The following is an 18,523-nucleotide window of genomic DNA, read 5'->3' as shown; positions in this document are numbered from 1 at the left end:
GGAGGTTCGAAGGCCCAAAAGCAAAAATCGCAGCTGTTTAACGGCAACGACAAATGCAGAATATATTTTGCAAACACTTTGCCGCCGATCCGAGTCGAGTAAAGACGGGCGAGTGTCGAACGCAGCGCCCCGTAGTTACGCATTTGTGTTTTTTATTCAATTTAAATATCGAGGAAATACGCAAGCATAAATAAGTTTGAACAAGTGGTTCGGTTAAGTGCAAATATTAGTAGTATGTCCGTGCAGCAGCAACAACAACAAATACAACTGCAGCAACAGCAACAGCAGCAGCAGCAGCAGCGAGATGGGCTCTCCACGTTTAAAAATCATGTGACAAACATTGAAAGCCAGAAGAGGTGCGATTTAATGAATACATCCACTAGTAATATGCATTTGCCCCACATTTGCCCCGAACTTTGCCTTCACACCCGTCGCATGCGCAATCAGTTTTATTTCATTTTACAGTTTAGTTGCATTCGCAAACCAGTTCTAAGCTGCCGGCGCAACACCACCAATAAATCATACGAAGTTGCGCAAGTTGTGTACGCAACAGCCAAAATAATGTGAAAACAGACAATATAGTATAGCTGCATAGTATATAAATACAAACATACTTGTACATATGTGCCTGTGGCTATGTATTTATGCAAATGGGCGCTGCTGAGTTGGACATGCTCGCCTATATACTTGTACCGCCGGTACGGGCACAAATCACCCACTCTTGACATCCACACATCCATCATTAGCCTTTAGTCGTGTTTGAATTGAATTGAATCGAATCGAATGGAATTGAATTGAATTGATTTGTTTCGATGTCATTTCATTGAATTATTAATTTATTAAGTTTAAATGGCTTTACCTTACTTTTGTGGCATTTAAGCGCTTATTAATGATTCAGCCAAGCTCGGTTCGCTTTGGTTTCATTGTACGGTTTGGCCCATTCTGTTCCTCAACTTCAAACAAAAAGACGCCGTGAGGTGTACGAGGGGTGTACGAGTCGCGACTCGACAACCTGTTTATGCAAATCTATAGTGCGTCTTCTGTCTGCACGAATCTAGCAGACTGCGCGTCATAATTATAGCGCCAAATCGATTCAAAGTCAATGGCAAGCAAACAAACGAGGAAGCCGCGACAACGTCACGTGTTTATTCAATAGCTGCCAACAAGCTATCACCAGCAACATCACCATCACCATCATCATCACCACCATCATCATCGTCATCATCAACATCGCCTTCATTATCATAAACGTATCGACGTGAATTTTGTGTATCGTGTGATAAGAATTGTGTTAATAGTGGTGCAGTGGAAATTGTAAATGGATCACGATGCAGGTAAGTAGGAGTCAGTGATGAGACGGTAAGTCCAGTTGTAAATTTTGGGTCCTACTTAAGTAACGACACTTCAATGCCCTCAACGGTCGCCAATAAAAACCAAGTAAAGCGCTGGTATTAGACGCTGGCGGCATGCTTATCAAATCGCTCTCAGACACTTGACACATATCTGTCAGTAATGAAATAAAAATTTATTTTATCAAAACACTTAAAAATTAACTGCAAATGTGAAATCATTTCTCATGTGCTTCCAGACATCCTTGTGATGACGTTATTATCGTTTGCTTCTTACATCCTCTGCAACTAGCCAGAAACGATCCAGTGATATGCTATAATCTCTTGATACATATACTATAAGTTACGATTTTCAGTCTCATCCAACATTTCTACATCTGTGCTCGATTGCGAAAATAATTAGAACAGCCTTTCACAAATATCAATCCTTGCGAATCCTTTGAATGAAATCTGAGTGAGACAATACCACCAAAGCAGACATACTTCTACTTCTTTTATTTTTTGCATTGCCATACATTCTAGGCTATGTCCAAAATTGATATTTCGTATCATTGTTTGTGTATCTACAAGTAAGTATATACAAATCAATTAGAAAATTCGACCCAAACAGATACACAAAGGCAAGATAATTTGCCGCCAAAGTGCACACCACTGACATAAACAAAAGCGCTGCGCAGTCAACACCGACTGCTGCGCCACGATAAGCAATCAGCACGTTCGGCCGTCCATGTAGTGGCGAAAACACGAGCACATTGTGTCAGCCCACTACCCAGCACGGGTATGTTTGATATGTCAATCGAAAGATATTGATACTCCTTTAAATTGTCAAGTGTTTTTGATCGTGGAAAATACTCTCCAGAAACTTTACAGACGGGGCTATTTTTTTAAAATACTCCATATAGGATATTGAAATATGGCCAACGGTTCAAAGTTATAATAAAGAAATTATGCGAAATCTGACGTTATTATAAGTAAAAGTAAAAGATAGATTGTGTTTGGAAATTTTTATTTGTAATAATTTTTAAGGAGTGCAAGTTTTTGCAAGACAGGTGTATAACTAACTTTTTGCTTATGAATGCTACATTAGTTTATATCTTCCATATTTGATCGATCCCTGCATTCATTCTCCTCACTGTGAAACTTGAAACTTGCAATTATATGTAGCCGTAGTATTAACTTTTGATGAAGCTATAAATGAGTGAACACTAGAACTTGCTTATTCCATTTCAATATGTTAGACATCAACAATTCTGTCATCACGAAGCGATTACAAGTAATATCAGTAAATTGTTTCAGTCTAACTTTCGCCACTACTGTTACTGTTATACTGTTGATAGTCTTGTTGCCGCTGCTGCTTCAGCTGCTTCTGCTGCTTTTTGTGCCGCTGCTGCTGCGCTCTGTGTCTGTTATACCGCCTTGGCCGTTAGCTGCTGCGTCCGTCGATCGTTCAATAGCAAACAAACGATCGACCAAAACGCAAATTTGAGAGTTTTCGTGAGTGTCTGCGAGTGTGCGTATCCACTACTTAGTCGCACTAATTACTAAAAAGTTTAAGGAAGAAAGCCCGCTCTCTCGTATTCTCCAATTTCTGCTGCTGCTGCTGCTGCTACTGCTGGCTGCTTCTACTACTGCTTCAGAAGATTTTTGTTATAAAAAGGCGCGCACTGCTTAGCATAAAGCGTTTTGTTCAAAAAAGTACTCTCGCGCGCTCGCACTCGGCTGCTTCCTGTTCTGCTTTTGAAAGATTTTCGGGTAAATGCAAGTGAATTTCAGAAAGAAAAAAATAAATAAACCTACATGCTCTGATAAGGCTCAAAAACATATGTGTGTGTTCGTGTGTGTGGATGTGTGGATGTGCGTGTGTGCGTGTGTGCTATACAATCACTTGTTGGCTTTTACAATTTATATTAATAATTATGCAAATATTTGCCGGTGATTTCGCACACAAAATCGAGTAGCGTTCATACAAAAGATCGCGTAGTAATTGCGTAGGTTGCGGCTCTCAAAAATGTTTCCTATTATTTGCTTATTTATTAGGCACCCAAAATTCTTGGCGTTATCTCACTAATTTTCGGCAATACACATAAAGCTTATCAACTTTACGTTATATCCACATAACATTAAAACAAATCGCAGTACACGTACTTGCATTGCTTATCAATTTTACGTTATATCCACATAAAGTAACACAACAATAAATCGCCCCTTTGCTTCGCACATGGCAATTAAAATAGCAAATATATACATAGATCGGAATTATTGTTATTTATTTACTGCTGCATTATTTGCTTGTAATTATGTGCATTACTTAGCATTTAATTCACTATGTAATCAATTTATAAGCCAGCGCCAGCATACACACACCTCCAACTAGCAGATGAAGTGCACTCGGCTAGTTCATTCATTTTTATTTACTTTCTGTACTTACATATATATTGTACAATACGAATGCAAATAGGTATGCATTATATAACAAGGTGCAGCTGGGTTTCTGCAACCTTTCCTCCGACATAGAAACCTTTCAACTTAAGCATATGGAAGGCAAACATGCATACAGTGCAAGTATGTTTTCAAAGTTCAAAGTGTTCAACAATAGTCGCCCATAAAGTGACATTCATTTAACACTTTCCCAAGAGCACACATTAAAGTTGAAGTAGTAATATTTATAAGTACGTATATTAAACTGGAGCTATACAATTCAAATGCCTTCTCTGCCGCCCTGAAGAATACGGCTGGCATATGTTTAAAGAGCGGTCGCTCTTTGGTTCTCTAGTTTGGTGCGCGCACTATATTTATTTTTAAAATATGCCAGTTTTTGTGTTTGGAAATTCGTGTTGTATATAAATACAGCTGATATATGTGCACATACATACAAGTATATATATAGGCACGCACATTAATAGGCACACATAGCATATTTCATGTGCTTTAAAGCTGCTATGCGTAGCTAAATGTTTCATCAACAATAATCGAAGGCACACTCTTATCAGCATTAACTTGGAAAAAATATATACATATACATACTTGTATGTGTATACAGTAGTATATTCGTAAAGGCTACTTTTTGGCTTGGGGTCAAGCGCTCTAAGTGTTAGCTAAGTCTGAGCGCAGCTTGATAACTAGCCTTCAAAATACATATATTTGAATCAAAATGAGATCATGCAGCAGCGACTAAGATTTTGTAGGATTTCCAAACCACAATAATTTACATAATGTGTTATTTTTATTTTTTGCGGTCTCAAGGCCTGGAACTTGTTGATAAAATATGTTGCTTGTAGTCTAAATATGAAACCAACAGTATCGTCCAACAATATGTTGCGTAAGTCTGTCGGCTGCTCTTGCGATTGCTACGTATTTTTGAATTCCACTTCTATAGATCTCATAAAAAGAGCGAACAACATTTTTGAACAATCGCGCGCGTGGGTAGCACTTTATTTTTCTTTTATTCCTTAGGTGAAATTTTCGCCGGACATTGGCTTACTTGTTTATTTAGCTTTTTGAATTGACAAGTTGTAGGTGTGCCAATATGTCGAGTTACATAATGCGATCTGGCACATGGCTTTGATTAAATCTACTTATAGGCCAGCTAATTGAGTCAACCTGCCGAACTCGCTAATTTATGCTAAACAAATTGATAAATTAATATTAGCTGGGGTACTCGTATGTTTCCTATGCACCCATCTAACAATTTAATGAACGCTAATTTGAAATTTCTCGTCGCGCTGTCAGAAGTTTCATTCCATATTTATTTTAACAATTCTGATCAAATTCGTCATCATATGACTGACTGCTCGACTGTGGCGATAAACTGGTTTCGTTCCGTTACATTTCTGTCAAACCGGTTGATAAATACTTGTATGGTATGAAATATTCGGACAATCAGCAATCAAATATGAAGCTTTAAACAGTTTGTAACAAATGAGTGGGCACTTTTAAATTAAGTATACGCCTCGTGATGCGTTTTTTATGCAGACATTTCAATAATCACATGGCATCAGAGTATATGGCCAAAAAATGACTCATTTTAATAATACAAACCAAATCGAAATTAAACGGAAATGAGCACCTTTGTTCCTTGCTATTCAATTGTTATGCCTTGTTAACTTGTTTCTAGACAAAGAAAATCAAATTATTTTAAAATCACTATCAATTCTTATATATTAATACAAATGAAATTATTATTTTAAACAAACAACATTTTATTATCACTTAATCAGAGAGTAGCCTATCATCTAGCACCTAGCTGAAATTTCTTTACACATAAATATTCAGTTGGTAGTGACGAGGTCTTCGGTGCTTGTCGGTCGTTCTAGCTTTTGGGAAAGAAGCATGTTCGGGTTTCAAAGCAGAGCCATGATCGCGCCACTCTAAGCCAATTATAAGATAACATGCGTCTGAAGGTTTGCGATTAGACTGTGCACAGTGATAGTCCAAGTTTAATGCAGTATCTCCAAATTTTCTGGCATTTGTTTATTTTACTGCTACAGCGAAGGTGAATCTAAAATAGAAGCAAATGCTAACATAATTTAACTCAATTATAAAGATAATGTTATATCAAAGAAGAGTATATATCCAAGATCAGCACGACGACGTATGGTATTAAAGCCCCATCCAGCACATCAGTCTCTTTTTCTTAGAAGCTAGAAAGTGGGCAACACCCGCAAGCCCGATCTTTAAATAATTCATCCGACATCTGAGTGCTTCAGGAATATTGAGCTTGCATTTGTAATTCATGTTAATTGTGTTATTTACTCGTTCATAGCTAGCTAGTACGGCCATGATTGAAGCTCATCACTGATTCTGTCCATGATTTATAGCTTGCACACGCTTTCAATTGCATAATGAGGAATTTTGCAGTCGAGTAGCTGCTCGTGTTAGACGTTATCGCAGTAGCATCGGTGACAGTAAAAAAAGAAAAACAAACTCTCTAGATTAATTGCAAACAATGTAAGGTAGGGCTGGCTTGATTAGAATTTTAAAAAATTCACTATAATTTACACGCATTGGCGTTTCAACAGAGTTCCAACCTAGGGAAATAGCTTCTTTGGCTTCGACTAATGCCGATAGCTTGAAAATGACATACAAAGCAAAGTAAATACCATAAAAAGACAATTGATTATAATTGCAGGGCTTATAGTTTTTCCCCTTTACTGAAAACTTGTAATCAACTGCATTAATTTTCATATTTTGCTGTAAGCTCAAACAAGCAGCAAACTTTCCAGTTATGCAAAATTTGTTCTCCAGCCGTTCTCTGAAAGTTTCGCCTCCCGACAATGGCCAATTAATACTAATGAAATAAAGTTTGTTGCCTGTTAGACGAGATAGTTGGACGCTTCAGACGGACTCCCATAACGGAACCTTCACTTCAGCAGACGCATCAAAAGTCACACGACCTCCTACTTCATAGCTACAAGTAAGTGGCCAAGTTGTTATCACTGAGTAAATAGGCATAGGGAAATGTAGAGCGCGCCGTGCTGTTGACTAATAAAAACCCCAACAACAACAGCAACAAAATGCTCATACATAGACTACCAGCACTGAGGTAGCTTGTGCCGCTGCTGCTGCCGCAACCCCTATGGAGGCCTTTGGCTTGTTGCGCAATTAAAACGTCAACAGCTCCGCTGATAAGATGGCTCTGTGATAAGCGTCTTATAGAAATTGCAAAGCGGCCACATGTGCGCTGAATGGAAAGCTTGAGGCGTTAGTTCTGTGGCTCGACAAACAATTTTCAGTGTCGTCGTTGGCAGGCAAGATCAATAGCGGACGTCACATTTATTATATGCCTACACACTTATAAGTATGTACATATGTTTATAGGTAGTTAGGTACGTCCTAAGCAATAGACATCGTCACTATGATAAGGCGGTGCAGTTCGTGATCAAGTAGTATAATGAGTTGAATTAAGTAGTAGTTTTTGCAATATGAGAAACGAAATTACGACAATCATATCACAAGCTGACGCTCTTCAATATTCAGTTGATATATTGTACAATATAAGACTCATATACGTGTACAATCAGCGAAAAAATCAAGTTTTTCATTCCACAATTTAGGCATGATGGGTTGTCAATTGTTGGTAACAATTGAAAATAATTATCAAATGCATTCCTTATCTTCTTTCTTAATTAAAAAAAAACAATTTTGTTGGCTTATTCTATTTTCTTTACAAGTACATTAACATTAGAAGTTTATTTTTAAGCTTTCTTAGTCAATGTGTATTTTTTTTTTTTGAATCAATAAACACTTTCAATGCTGAATACTTAATTAAATCGATAAATGTACTCTGAATGCTTGTAGTAGAGTACAGCCCATAGTGCACTCAGAAAGGTTGAAAAACCCACTTGGAAATTCTAGACGCCAAATAAATCATTTTTGAAGGTGGCAACCGACTATCGATCACAAGTCCCTTGGCTAATTTAAGTGTAATTTAGCCTTGAAATTCGAGCTGGAATCAAAACAAATCAGCGAAAACTGAATATTCTGTGACACCACTATGTATAGCGACAACTCCTATTTCTATTTCCTATTTCTCCTATTTCTAATGCTCGGGCGATCTCCCACAAGTCTGATGTTGATGGTGGTGTTTCACACAACTTTTCTCTGAGTGTATACAATATGTGTTGAAGTAGGTACATATTGTGTGTGTATAACAATACGCACTCAATTACCTTATCATTTTCAAAGCCTGATACACACAAGTACAAACAAAAAGTCTAGGTAAACCGTGTCAAAGTCTGTGGCGACACATGTCAGCGCCGTCTGTCACATCTAGTGGCGATGACTTAACCCCCTCCGTTTCCACCGACGCATCGGCGCATACGCAATTGTGTAGACTCGATGAAACAAATATTCGTAGTTTCATTGTCAAGTGATATCTATCAGTGCAGTCATAAGTTTCGATTATCGTCAGTTAATGAGCTTTTTATATGGCGTGTTTGGCTAAGCCATAATAATGTTTATAGCCCAGCACTTTGGGCTAATCGCTACTTAAGTAGTGTTTTTGGGGGCTCATTAAGTTATAAACGCTTTGATTGAGCATGAAGTGTGCATTACTCTCAAGTGTTTATTAACAACATAACATTTAGCCCTTAAATATTGAAACATACTTTTGCTTTAATACGATTTTAAAGGCACAACTTTTTAAATCTACTGGATGGATTTTCAATCCAAATTCATGCAATTTGAGCTCACTAACCATCATTTAAATGGATTTTTCGTTTGCAATGCAGCTTTGTCTGTTGATGTACTCGTAAATGGTTTATGAGTGCAAAGATACGCTGGAATTTATTTATGTACATATATGTGTCTGTGTAAAGCTAAAGGAGCTATGCGGTTTTGACTTTTATTAGAAAATTAATGACTTGCACAGTTCCTTTGAATACAAAATTAATATCTAGCTTTACTGCAAACGAAAGAAATTGCTTTCGAGTTCTTAGAACTAGCGTTTATTTGTATTTGTGAGATTTGGAAACTAATGTGCATTGTTGACTAAATACTACTAAATTGTTGTGCAATATTCAAATTAAAGTCGGCAAACGATTATAATATGACTTCGCAGAATTATCAGCAACAAATGAAGCCATTTTAATTATCGATTGTCAAAAATACACTAAAAGTTAATATTCAGCAATTCTATTGTAATTTCGTTAATTTTATAAATGCAGTAATAAATTATATTAACTGATTCCCACATTTTAGATTAACACTTTGCTCAAGGGTTGATTGCAATAATTAGATAAATACTATTAACAATTGCACTATACGCTAAACATTGTCAGCTGAACAAATTAAAAATTCAGCAATGATTTAATTACACTCTCAGATCCCTTTAGGTTCTAAAGTTGCTTACTTACTTGTTTTATTAGTACGAGTATTAAGCATGACAACATTTATGAATAGCATGCACACGACTTTTCCCGGGGGCTATCATAATTACATAAACAAATATAGTAGGTATGCTAATGTCAATTGAGCTGTGATTCGATTTCAAACAAAATACTCAGATAAATGGTAGTCAAGTAATGAAGGTGTGGAAGTTCCAACCCATCGCAAGCGGGCTTAGAAATTAACATTTAATTCCACGGCCCACCTCTAGTTGGTCAAGTCTTATGAGCGAATATACGAATAGAATGTTTAACACTATTGTGAGGCTAGTGCGACACTTTTTTGACCATTACTGCCAGTGCGTGCTTGGCATCTTGATTGAGATGTACTTTTAAAAACAGTTCACAATTCCCCAACAACTTTCATTTGAGTGGCGTACCTGTCCCGCAATAGTTTAAATGTTTGATTTTCAAGTTAGCTTGATACTTTGGTTTCACCTTTTTATTACCGCCCAGCCACTACAAAAACAATTGCAAATATTGGTCGTAGACATGTAAAAAGTTGTGATAATCGGGTAGCAAAATATTGATTGTGTTTTGTTGGCTTGTGTGAAATATAAATATGTGCATCAAAATATTCGCAAAGAAAATGTTTAGCAAAGTTTCAGGATTCTCGAAAATTTTTATTTTTGCCACATAAAAACACAAATATAAAAAATGCATACTATATAGATAGATTTACTTATATAATGCTCAATTTTTGCTGTCACTAAGCCATTCTAGCTAGGTGTTAACTATAAAAATGTTTATGGGAATGGGAATTAAGATCAAAAGGTTATCAAGAAATGCAAAATCGACAAACTTATGCAACAATGAAAAAAAAAAACTATTGAAAAAACGTAGGGCTATTAAAAATGTATACTATATGTGTAACCCAGAGGTAGCCATAGAAATAATAAAAAATCTCGACGACTACATATACATACTTGTATATATGTACATATAAGAGTATATACATGCTTATAATAAATTGAATTCAGCGCTGCTGATAAACGCATCACTGCACATTCGCACTCTGCGAGCTTCATTCAGAAGTTGCCTTCGTGTGCACAATTTTCTATACTACAAGTACATGTTGTTAGTTATGATCAATTAATATGCATTGAGACATTTAACGCAACTTGCGTGCATTTATGGGCCCATAACGTTCACTCAGATGACTGTGTGATGGGACCTGACACGACCATGTCGGTCGACGCTTAACTTAAAGGCAGGCGGAATGCACAAAGGCCTGCTGTTTACGCCTCAAATGATTGCCGGACTGCGATTTGTTTACCACATTGCGTAGCGCATGCAACGCAATTTCAATTGCACTTGCAATTGCAATTGTCGTTGCAATTGATAGGCCTACTTGTAATTGATAGGCATTGTTGTTGTTCTTATCAGAAGACCTTTGGAGTTGTTGTCAGCATCACCGACAACGTCAACGTCACGCATCGCAAACCTTGCCCTGTTCACTTAAAGGCGCTCTACGTATATACGTATATAGTAGTATGCAGTATTTATAGGCACCACTTGCAGTTTTAACTTGTAAGTAGCGAGGCATGATCTAGGCCAAACATTTGTGATGGAAATGTGCCAGCCAGATAACAGAGTCTGGTATTACTTTTACTTAATTGCTTCTATTTTCTTTGGAATTTACCCACGACATAGCTATTAAAAGAATAAAAGGTGTCAAGTCAGCAGCTACTGTATAAATCGTGCCCCAGAGAGCCTCATCTGTGTGGGAACCCGCTCATAAATTCTGGACACTTGACTTTTTTATGCTTTTGCGCTCAGTGCTAGACGCTCGGCGCTGGGCGTTTGTCGCTCGTTGTTTGAGGATTTGCTATTTTTTATACATTGGGCTCTCAGCAGCTAAAAATGGGATTTGACTTACGCAGAATATATAGGTATATATACAATTTAGATAGATATACGTATAAATATTTGACTATGAGCAACTACAGCGCTCAGAATGACATTGACAGTCGCACTGTCATTTTGTAAATTCAACGCGACCAGTACGCTTGGGTGTTAAAAAGATAGAAACAACTATTTGAATCATTCCTAAGTTTCTCTCTAACTGAGACATTTTAATTGCATTTACTTCAATACGAATTGAAATACAAATCGATTCCAGAATGAGTCGCGAGTGCGTTGATCGGTAATTAAAGAAAGTTATTTATAAAAGGGATAAATACATATAAATAAATTGAATATTTAACTGTCTGTGTGCAATAAAGGCATCCAGAAACTGACATAAAATATTTTTAAAAATGATTGAGTCAATCAAATTTCTAAGCAATTCGCGAACTTTCTTTGACCTTCAGATTTGAATTCTATGCGATGAGCACTCTTATAGAAAGAATCAGTTGATTTTCACATCATCGCAAACAAAATTAATAATATTATTAATAAAAGATCCCGAAAATATGTGAAGTCTTAGATACAAGTATGGCTACAAATGATATTAATTATACTTGTAGTTTCTTTTTTAATTACAAAACCCATAATATACCCATGAAAGGAAAATTACTTCAGTGATCATGGATAACAGACAGAAAATTTATAGAAATGATAAGCCGCAAACAAAAAAATAAAAAAAACCCTAGTGGCATTAAAAAAATCATTTAAGTCAACACAAGTGTGCGATAACCAACGGAAATTATAGTTAACTGTGATGATATTATTATAACTTTTTGACAATCTAAGATTACGAGAGACAAATAAGTAAACGAGTCAGCTTTATGGAACTACTGGAATATTTCAATCAGCCAGTGTCTTCACGACAATGAGCAAGTGTGCGCAAGTTTGAGGTTTGAGAATAATACAAAAAGGATAATCACCAGCAATGGAGGACAAAAGCCAGTCAGCAGGTCCAAAAGAGACGCGGCTAGAAATGAGCAGGTCTATAGTTAATGTCGATATTAAATGTATTCTAGTCTCGGTTGTTTACGCAATATTGACGGAAATCCAATCATTGAGCCAAGAGCATTCCTCGGTTATTTATCAATAACTTATCAGAATAAGAAACAAAATGTAGCGAAGAGTGCGTGAATGCGTGTGTATGTTTGTGCATTTGTTAGGAATTAAGAGCTAATATCAAGCTCTGTAGTGAGCATGATAAATGAGTTGCCTGCAAACGAATGAATGTCCCGTTAATTTCCAGTTGCTTGAAGCGTCTTAAAATGAACGGATCAACCCTGGATAAGATTTGCGCCTTCCTCGGCGAGCTGATTGGCACCGGCATGCTCGTCTTCTTGGGCTGCATGGGCTGTGTGAAGACAGATCTGTTCCCGAACAATCACCTGCAGATCATTCTCAACTTTGGTTTGGCCGTCATGATTTGTATTCAGTGTTTCGGTTGTGTATCGGGCGCTCACTTGAATCCCGCCGTCACCGTAGCTGCTTACATCTACGACATGGTGACACTGCAAATGGCATTTGTGTACTTTGTTGCTCAAATGCTGGGTGCTTTCATCGGTTATGGCTTGCTGAAGGTTCTGCTGCCCGAGGAGACCATGACCGTCGGCTCTGGCCTGTGTGTTACAGCGCCCCATCCCACTATCTCATCGATTCAGGGCTGCGGCATTGAATTTGTCGTAACCGCTATTCTAATCCTTGTCTGCTGCGGCGTTTGGGATCCCCGTAACTCCAAATTCCATGACTCGGTCGCCATTCGTTTCGGCTTGGCCATATCTTGTTTGGCCTGCGCTGCGGTAAGTTAATGCCGATGCTCAATATTTAGACAAATTCAACTCAGTGTGATCATTTTTCTTGTAGGGTCCCTTCACCGGTGCCAGCATGAACCCGGCCAGGTCTTTTGCCCCTGCTCTCTGGAATGGTTCATTTGATGCCCACTGGATTTACTGGATCGGCCCATTGGCAGCTGCTGGCATCACAGCTATTGCCTACAAGACTGTATTCAGGCGAGAGGTTGTCGAGGCCCAGACCAGCGAAAAGTTGCGTCAGCTGGAGGACGTACAGCTCTCATAAACGATGTCGTGCAGGTGCCAAAGACATTGCGAAATAATGTTCTAAGAACATTTTCTAATAAATTTAATTTTAAGCTAAATCCGTCGAATTTTATATTAATGCAAACACTGCAAACAAATATAAATCGTTCGAAAATAAAAACAATCCACTCTTTTATTCCAATAATAATGCATTGTGGCTATATTGCGTATACGTTATGAATGTATTCAACGCACGCCCTAAAAGTATGCAACATTATTATTTGACGCAATTAATTCATGTACATACATTTTTTTTTAATGGTCTTTTAAAGTGGATTGTATAATGCCGATATTTTCTTTATTTTATTATTCCCTGTAATTTAAGGGTAAGAGGATATCTTAATTCTCTAGCCGATCCGGTAATGTTCAGAAAAGATCTAATTTTTATTCCCTTTGGGTTGATTTTCTTATTGGTCTTACGTTGTGCGTTAAAAATATGTAAAATTTCACATTTCTGTATTTTAAGGGAGCATTAGGGGAAATATTAATTGCAAAGAACACTTTTAAGTACATGTATTATTAGGTTTTCAGTAATAAAAAGGCAACGGTCAAGGTCCCTACTTTATTTCCCTTAATGTAGATTTGTACTTGCTGTAATGATGATTGCTAAATAGTTCGTTCTCTTAGTTGCGGTTGCAGCTTAATATTTTATATTCAATATTTAGTAAAGTCTGCAAGTGCTAATATAATAATATTGAAGGAAGTTAGAAACATATTGATTAGAGCTTACCATGCCACCATAAATGCAAAAATAATTTGGAAAATGATTCCTATATATTGGCTATTATAAAAAAACTAACATTCATGTTCGATTTAAAGAGTTGTAAGCACAATTTATGTCGTTTTCTGTTGATGTTTGGACTCAATAACTTTAAAAGGAAGTAATACTTGATATAAGCTTCAAAAGTTATTTAAATCGACTAAAAAATTCCAATAGGTATATGTTTACTAATAAGACTAAAGAGTTTAGTTGATAAGATGAAGATGACAAGAACATTTTAGAGCATTAAGTTTTAAACTTTTCTCAGAGAACATGGTAAGATAGAAAGCTATCCCCCCTAAAGTATGCTATAAATAAAATTTTATGGTTTTCCCAAAAGCCATATCATATCATATCATTAATCAAATACACTTAACGCTTATTTCGATAGCAGCAACAGCAAAACTCTGGCAATACCTTGGTTATTGGCTATGGATTAGAATCTTAGCCATGCGCAGTTACGATAAGATTAAACTGAGCCTAGCTACCCTGGTTACGGCTTAAGCTAGCCACGAGGCACAAATATGTATGTGAACCAGTTGCGAATATGTGTCAGCCATAACATTATCAGGGTACCTAATTATGTGAAGAAGCCGCATTAACCAGGCTTTGATTAATTGATTTATGAACGAGTTACCAAACGTATGGTATTCGTCTTTTATGAAACATTGAAAGAAGCCTAATGTAGCGCCAGTGCTACAACAGTTGCTTATCAATCTAAACAAGAAAGGAATTTGTAGAGTGGATCGGCCTAACTTCTGAATACCCTATTGGAGTTTATACAACGTACATAGACACAGAAAGGGCAGAATGGACACAGAATGGGCAGCGATTAAATGAAACTTAACATGAGCACACAAAGGCTCCAACAGGTTGTAATTGTAGAATAAACAATTTGTACCAATTACGGAAGCTATAAAAAACATATAACCAGGCGAATGGGTGGATGCCTTAGAAAAAAATTACAAACTAGTCCTTTCTCGGACTGCAAAGAATCTGAGCTCCATGCGTTCTTACAGACATTCAGACTGGCTGTTGACTTGTCTTGTCATAATGATCAAGAATTCATACACGCCTTTTTTCCTGTGTATTATATACATCCGCACTTCACTAGTATACCATTCTACCCCTTGCATTCAGGGTATAAAAATATCCATAGCATTAAGGTTTTATAATTGATTTTGATTGATTGAATTCGGCGCTTGTGTCGAAAAGTTGTGCCTACTGTTTAGCAGGTAGATCACAATGAACGCAGTTGTGCGGAATACTTTTTGTAGACATGTCGAAAGAGGAGTTTGATGAGAGACGCTGCTGGCTACAGCCTCAGCAAAGAGTGAAAGTTGCCGCCTTCTTTGGAGAGCTCGTGGGCACCGCCATGTTGGTGTTCGTCGGCTGCATGGGCTGCATAACTACGCCCCTGTTTACCAACACCACACTCCAGAGCGGCCTGAACTTTGGACTGGCGTTAATGATCGCCATACAGTGCTATGGCAGCGTCTCTGGAGCACATCTCAACCCTGCTATCACGCTGGCCGCCCTCATCTACGGTGTGCTGTCTCCTCTAATGGCCGTTGCGTATTTTGTGGCCCAAGTGGCTGGTGCTCTCATTGGATTTGGCTTGCTGGTGGCCGTGATGCCGGGCAATGCTATTAAGGGACCTGATCAACCCGCTGGCGTATGCGTAACGGTCTTGAGTAGCGATGTTAGCGTTTTGCAGGGCGTTTTTATTGAGTTTCTCATCACATGCTGTCTTATAATGGTTGCATGCTCGGTTTGGGACCCACGTAATGCCAAATTTAAGGACTCTCTACCATTGCGATTCGGATTAACGTTGGGAAGCCTCATATTGGCAGCGGTGCGTATAAGAGACAGATTTATGGTTTTTAAAAATAAAGCTTAACATTTATATTTGGTGTAGGGTTCGTTCACCGGTGCCAGCATGAATCCCACACGATCTCTCGGCCCGGCCGTGTGGAATGATTCCTGGGAGCATCATTGGATCTATTGGGTGGGTCCATTGGCGGCCGGTGCTATTACATCGCTCATCTATAGATACGCCTTCAAGGGTGAAGAAGTGCACGAGTTACGGATGTCCAAAGCAAAAATACGCATCGTTGACAATATTATAATGTCGTAAAGACCAACAACGAACAAAACCAAAATTTATTTATTTGAAGGCCTTGAATAAACAAATAAATTTCTAAGTTATCAATAGAGCTTATCTTCAATTCAAAATGCTTAATTGGGTAATGGATTATAATCAAAAAGATTAGCGTGCTTAACCATTTAAATAGTTTCCGTTCCGCAATAGAGACAAGCACAACCATATTTAGTTAAGTGCAAGCGTGAAATATGTACAATAAAAGCAAAAAGGTCCTGCGCGATCAAAAAACAAAGTGAGAACTGTGTATTATTATGGAATACTCTGAAACAGATGCATGTGAAAACAAATATCTATCGAAATAAATTAGTTCGGAAGTTTAAAAACCACCCAAAATAGGGTGAATTTTTCATGTGCATATATCATTAAAACTTCATAAAAAAACATCACACGTATAGAAAAGTATTTATGATATTGAAATAATACCAGAGAAATGCTCAAACTGATATTTATTTATTCCACCTTGCAGTCGCGCGCAGCGGTGGCAGCCACATTTGGACAAATTGTGTGTATTCTTTGGCGAACTAATTGCCACAGCCCTGCTCATGTTCCTCGGCTGCATGGGATGTGTGTCGACGAGCGCTTTTTCGAATAGCCACTTGCAAAGCGCTCTTAACTTTGGCTTCGTCGTGCTGATTTGCATTCAGTGCTTTGGCTGTGTATCGGGCGCTCATCTTAATCCCGCCGTCACTCTGGCCGCCTATGTCTACAGACAGCTCTCACTGACCATGGTTGTTGTGTACTTTGTAGCCCAAATGCTTGGCTCATTCATCGGCTATGGACTGCTGAAGGCAGTGCTGCCCGGTAGCGCCATTAATGGACCAGAAACACCGAAAGGAGTTTGTGTAACGGCCATACACAGCGACCTTAATCCGCTGCAGGGACTGTTCATTGAGTTTCTCATCACAGTTGCTCTGATAACCATTTGCTGCGCTGTCTGGGACCCACGCAATGCCAAATTTCAGGACTCGGTGGCGGTACGATTTGGCTTAGCCATTGCCTGTCTGTCAGTGGCTGCGGTATGTATGATGTTTCATTTTCAATAAAATGACATTATTTCCATTTCTTGTGTACTCGTATTTGCAGGGCCAGTTCACGGGTGCCAGTATGAATCCAGCACGATCCTTTGGGCCGGCCCTATGGAATGGTTTCTGGGAAAACCATTGGGTATATTGGGTGGGACCATTGGCAGGCGCACTAATTGCATCGCTCATCTACAAGTACGCCTTTAGGCGCGAAGTGCAGGCGGACAGAGCCAAAGCAGATGTCGTTCCGGAGCTGCCATAACTATTAAAAAACACAATTTGGTTGTTCTTAATATAAAACGTTTAAGTTTTAAGGTGTCACTGCGTTTAATACTATGATATAATTAATTTAATTTGAGCTACCAAGCAAAAAACTGTGCTTTAAATACTTCAATATTTTAAGGGCATTTAGTTAAAATAAACATTCTCGTATCAATCATTTATGTTTTTTAACGAAACTTTCGATTACATTGAGGAACTATAAGAAAAATTCCAATTTTGATTGCAACATTAACAAACAGATTTTTGGTACTAAGCTTGATTAATTCACCGATCATTCTTATGACAGCTTAATGATATAGTGGAACGATTTGATAATGCATACGGACGAATAGACAGACGAAACTACGAACATGTCCATACGCGACGTGTTGATTATACTTATACACAAGTATAATATTACGTCTGGAGTCTTCTGCCTGTTACATATGCGCTTAGAGTTTCTAGTGTACCCTTCTAGTTCGCACTTCAAATATGAAAGCATTTCCCAAGAGGTCTAAGCATTAGCATGCATACTTAAGTATACTAAGTATATAGATAGAATGTTGAAATGTGTGTGGTCAAGGGCAAAAAATTTTTCCATACAAAGTCGACCACACGTTAATTATTATAGCACACTATTTCGCCTTAGAATGGAACTGAGTTGGATTTGTTGAAGTTTTTTCATTGATCATTATTTAATCAAAATTTTAATTTTTAGCGTGACTCTGTGTGCATGTGTGGGTTGGTGAGTTGAAAACAAAATACAAACTCGTCCCTTCTTGGACTTAGGAGAATCTGGATACCAAATTTTGTTATTCTAGCTCCTATACTTTCTGAGGTCCGTTCCTACAGGCGGACGGACGGACGGGGAAACGGACATTTTCATATCGACTCGTCTGGTCATACTAATCAAGGATATGTATGCTAGGTGGGGTTTGCCCCGCGTCTTGCTGTGTGTTACATGTATACTCCCACCAAACTAATATACCCTTTTACCCATTGGGTATAGGGTGTAACAAGCAACCATCCAGATTACCACTCACCTTTGTATATGATTCAGGCACTTGGAAAATTTGTACTTGTAGA

The 18,523-nt window shown here is 38.0% G+C and overlaps 3 protein-coding genes across 3 annotated transcripts; all 3 read left to right on the top strand.

The window, feature by feature from the left end:
- The first annotated feature begins 7 nt into the window (after window positions 1-7).
- Window positions 8-17,617, top strand: LOC115622284 (aquaporin-like). The gene is made up of 3 exons (XM_030516224.1): window positions 8-356; window positions 16,621-17,170; window positions 17,238-17,617. The coding sequence occupies exons 1-3, from the start codon at window positions 235-237 to the stop codon at window positions 17,436-17,438; spliced, it is 873 nt and encodes a 290-aa protein (XP_030372084.1). The 5' UTR covers window positions 8-234; the 3' UTR covers window positions 17,439-17,617.
- Window positions 2,860-13,354, top strand: LOC115622380 (aquaporin AQPcic). The gene is made up of 3 exons (XM_030516341.1): window positions 2,860-3,101; window positions 12,384-12,933; window positions 12,998-13,354. Exons 2-3 carry the CDS (start codon window positions 12,403-12,405, stop codon window positions 13,208-13,210), a joined length of 744 nt encoding a protein of 247 aa, XP_030372201.1. The 5' UTR covers window positions 2,860-3,101; window positions 12,384-12,402; the 3' UTR covers window positions 13,211-13,354.
- LOC115634342 (aquaporin) lies at window positions 15,270-16,163 on the top strand. The gene is made up of 2 exons (XM_030531998.1): window positions 15,270-15,845; window positions 15,909-16,163. The coding sequence occupies exons 1-2, from the start codon at window positions 15,270-15,272 to the stop codon at window positions 16,125-16,127; spliced, it is 795 nt and encodes a 264-aa protein (XP_030387858.1). The 3' UTR covers window positions 16,128-16,163.
- Window positions 17,618-18,523: the final 906 nt, after the last annotated feature.

Source organism: Scaptodrosophila lebanonensis, unplaced genomic scaffold (assembly GCF_003285725.1).
Source record: "Scaptodrosophila lebanonensis strain 11010-0011.00,11010-0021.00 unplaced genomic scaffold, SlebRS2 tig00000001-arrow-pilon, whole genome shotgun sequence".
In the NCBI taxonomy this organism is placed as follows: Eukaryota; Metazoa; Arthropoda; class Insecta; order Diptera; family Drosophilidae; genus Scaptodrosophila; species Scaptodrosophila lebanonensis.
The sequence above is the reverse complement of the archived record's forward strand: the minus strand, read 5'-3'. Positions and strand labels throughout refer to the sequence as shown.